Here is a 4,296-nt window from a genome sequence, read left to right as displayed (position 1 = left end):
ATTATTGTTTAGATCAGTGTGATACTATGTTAGGAATTAGTGAAACAGGAAATTATTGATTAAGTTCATATGAATATTTTGAAAAAGAAATTATAAATTGCGGCGTGTTGACATGTTGATTTAGAGAAAATGAAAACAGAATCAGATTCTCACAAGAAAAGGAAATCATTTATTGTAGATGCTGTAGTTGTTTGAGAAATGATTATTTCTGGAACTGAAGCAAATAATCCAATTGTTGTTTTAAATTTTTGAGAAGAGTCTGTTTGCTTTTCAGAAGTTCTTCAAAGATGGACTGTTGTTTTTGGAGAAGCTGCTGAAATGAAGACTGCCTCTGCTGGAGTTGTTGGAGGAGTTGTTGTTGTTGTTGCATAAGTTGTTGGAATTGGACTTCTAGTTGCTGAAGTTGTTGAAGGAGATTATGTATTTGCTGAGGTTCTAGAAGTATTTGCACAACAAGTTGTTCTTGTTGCTCCATAAGCTCCACAAGTTGTTGTTGTTGTTGGAGGAACTGCTGAATAAGTGGTTGTTGCTGTTTGTATTGTTCAAGAAGTTGTTGTTGTAGCTGTAGAAGTTGCTTAAGAAATGATAGATATAACTGAGAAGACTGTTGTTTTAGTAGTAGAAGCTGCTGGAATAGCTTCACTTGATGTTGAAATTGCTGGGAAAGTAGTTGCCTCTCTTGCTGAAGTTGCTTTAATACAGTATGGTGTTGCTGGAGCAGTTGAAGATGTTGTTCGTGCTTCTGAATTTGATTACTAAGATTATTTTGATCTTGATTTCGAGATTGCTCGTGATTTTGTTGCATTTGTTTTTGAAGGTCAAGCGCTTGTTGATGCACAGTCGATGGCTGCATTGTTTGTTTTAGAGAATTCAGTTGCTGCTGCAAAAATTGTTGAAGAATAGGTTGTTGTTTTTGAAATAATTGTTGTTGATGAGGCAATTGTTGTAGTAGAGATTCGAGAGTCTGTTGTCGCTGAAGAAGTTGCTGAAAAATAACTCCTTGTTGGTGCTGAAGTTGATCCAGAAATGGTTGTTGTTTTTGAAGTAGTTGAAGGATACTATGCTGTTTATGAAGAAGTTGTTGTTTAATTTCACAGCTATAATTCTGTCCAAGTTCCTTACGAAGTTGCTGTTGCCGTTGAAGACGATCAGGAAAGTGTGAATGGTTTTTTTGTAGTTGTTCGAGTAGCTGTTGAAGTTGTTGGTGAGGAGCAGGGTTTTGTTTTTTTAGAAGTTCCTGGAGAAGAGACTTTTCTTTTTCTATTTGTTCGACAAGTTGCTTTTGTGTGAGAAGTAGTTGAGGAGGGGATTTTTTCTCATTTTCGGTTAACAATGCCGTCATTGTTGTTGAAGAAGAAACTGCTACTATTATCTGAGCTAATGTGAAAAAGGTTGTTGTTACTACCGTAATTCCTGGAGTTGTTGCCTAAAAAAACTAGAAAATAAAAATTACAAAATTTGTGATAGTGAAAATGTTAATTTACAGAAACTCACAAAAATGCAGTTTGATCTCCTGTGGAAGGATTGAAACTAGAGCCTATCTCAGTGGAAAAAGATCATAAAGAAATATTTCATTCAAAAAAATCATTCTTATTCAGATGTGAGTTTACTAGAAGTTTTACTGATTGAATCAAGCTATTTCAAGAAATTACTATTCTACTGAAGACATAGAGTGATATCAAATTGAAAAAATTTTAATACCTTTGTGCAAGATGAAAAAGCAATGATAAAAAGGAAAATAATTTCTTTCTTCATTTTCACCATCTCGATTAATCAAATTTGAACTAAAAAAAGGAAATGGACTTTGAATCAAAACAGTAAAAACTTGCATCTTTGATGTTTTCAACTGAGTGTAGCAATTTTAAACATTGACTAACAATCATTCAAATCAACAATACTAGTGTACTATATGGATTACCAAGCATCAAGCAATTTATGATTCGAGAAATCTCGGTCAAATTCTTTTCTTTCTTTCCATGGCAGTGAAATCCTCCCTCCAGAATCACATAATATTTCTAAAAAGGTTTCATTCTACAAAAGAACCTTCTCCTTATGCAACCTTTGAAGAAGCATTAAGTTTTCTAACTTTTGTCCAGTTGGAAAGCCCTGGAATTGTTGTCACACTGAACAGTTTGAGTTGTGCTGCAAAATTTAAAGACATTTATGTGTTACTTGTTTCATTCTGCTTCTACAGAATTTTCCAGTTGAAATGGATTCAATTGAATTGAATTGAAAGCATTGTGTTCCGAAATTATATTTCTCATCCAAAACTTGGGGACAACATGCATTGCTGTGAGAAAATTCACCATATTATTGTTCTATCTGTTTAGATAGAAGAATTTTGTTACAATAAAATAAATTAAAAGAATGGGTTGTTTTCTTATTTTGTTATATTACAAACTTTTCTGATACTGAAAAACGGTTTTTGTCTTTACTCAATGCTTCTGCCTCTTTCTTTACTTTAAAGGTATTACCAAAAACGATTAAACGGGTCGCCCATCAATTTTGGCATATCGGTGACAGACTGTTAAAGGTGGAATAAGGTTGCTAATTTTGAAATAGTGTTGCACATACACATTACATTAGCATTACATAGGTGTTTGCATACTTGCATGCAGTTGAATATTTAAAATTTATTATGGGCAGTTGGGATTTATCAAAGTGTGCGTAAGTCACTAATAATTTGGAAATGAAATGGGCGATGTGCTCTACACAAATTGAAAGTTTGAAATCAGTTCTGAACTTTTTCATTTCTTAATGTACTGTCATTTGAAACATCTTTTTCCGATTCATTTGCTGCAACGACCGATACTTACTACTTGCTGAACCATTCCACTGGTTAATATGTTGATAGAGAGGAGATGAATTACTTATTGACTTAATTACTTTGATTCTCTAAATTAATGCTCGTGCATGCTTAATTATTAAATCTAACAAATGATTTTAGTTCTTCAAGCAGCTTATGACATTATAGTTAAGGTAAGCAATTTCCTCTTTATCCAAGCAATTTTTTAAGAGAAATTCTGAAGAATTCTTTGCGACACTAAATGAATCCCCTATTAGCTGGTGATTGCTTAACTTTTTAATGATAAAAAGGAAAGAAATTAATGGTCAGTTCATTTTAATGTAAAAAAAAAAAAAAAAAAAAAAAAAAACACCAGATAAATTATTTGGCTTGCTTCAGTTTGTTTAAATGAAAAATGACTTTAATTAAAAATTTCCTAATGAAAAATTTTTGTATAAATCCAACAAACAACCATTTCGTCATTATTTATAGTTTGTTTTAATTCAAATTTCTTTTTCGAATGATGGCAAAAAGCAGGTAGCTTGATTGAACTAATTTTCATCAAATGAAAGTAATTTTTTGCACTGAAGAATAATAAGTTTCCGAGTCATTATTTGGTGTTTAATTAATTAATCAGTGATGACGACAGATGACATTTCCTAAATTTTCGATGATATTTTTTGCTAAATTAAGCTATCAATTGTCGCTTATAATTTACCAATTCTCACCTTTTTTTTTCTTTTAAATGAAAAAAAATTTAATTTTTGACAAGCAGAATTTTTTTTTTTTAATTCTTCTCCATCAAAGCTGCGAAATATGACCAAAGTAAAAAATCAGATGGAGATATAAACAAAATTCAATCGCCGATGGAGCAAATCCTCTATTAATAGTGCATTCCGGAAAATATTTATTAAATTAGACCCTCAACTTGTTATTATCAAAATTTCTATTATTATGCCACTGCTTGAACTACTATTATTACTATTTTTATTTTGTAACATCGGAAACGTAAAATAAAATTATTTCAGTAAATTGTGAGGTTTTGTATAAAAATGATTTCATACATATATAAAATTATGAAAAGAATGAAAAGCAGAAAAAGTAACAATAATAAATGAAATAGAAAGTAGAAAAACGGAATTTTTTTAAAATAGAGCTTGAAGAAAAAGTAATAATTTTTAACTTTGTATAAAATAATTTTATTTATTCTATTTATAGCAATGCTTCAATTATTCATTCTCTGATGTTATACGTACAAAATTCACATACATTTCATATTTTTGACCAACTGTAATGACAAGAAGCTATGAATGAATTATAGCACTAGATGTTGTTTTTATATGAAAACAATTTTTGATCAGCAATACGATTTGTGCTCAGAAATTAAATGCCAATAAGATGTTGAAATTTTAAATTCAAAAAATTTTAGTACCAAAACGTATAAGTTAATTTCAAAGGAAAAGTAAAGTAGAGAAGAGCAATGAGTTAAATCAACAAAGCAGAGCGAGAGT

At 30.7% G+C, this 4,296-nt stretch overlaps 1 protein-coding gene across 1 annotated transcript; it reads right to left on the bottom strand.

The window, feature by feature from the left end:
• Positions 1-202: 202 nt before the first annotated feature.
• On the bottom strand, positions 203-2,161 carry Bm17728 (Uncharacterized protein; the record flags this gene model as incomplete). The annotated part of the gene is made up of 2 exons (XM_043081403.1): positions 203-1,426; positions 2,060-2,161. 2 exons carry the CDS (start codon positions 2,159-2,161, stop codon positions 203-205), a joined length of 1,326 nt encoding a protein of 441 aa, XP_042937337.1.
• Positions 2,162-4,296: the final 2,135 nt, after the last annotated feature.

Source organism: Brugia malayi, assembly GCF_000002995.4.
Source record: "Brugia malayi strain FR3 genome assembly, contig: Bm_v4_Chr4_scaffold_001, whole genome shotgun sequence".
NCBI lineage: Eukaryota > Metazoa > Nematoda > Chromadorea > Rhabditida > Onchocercidae > Brugia > Brugia malayi.
This window is presented reverse-complemented; position numbering and strand designations above follow the sequence as displayed.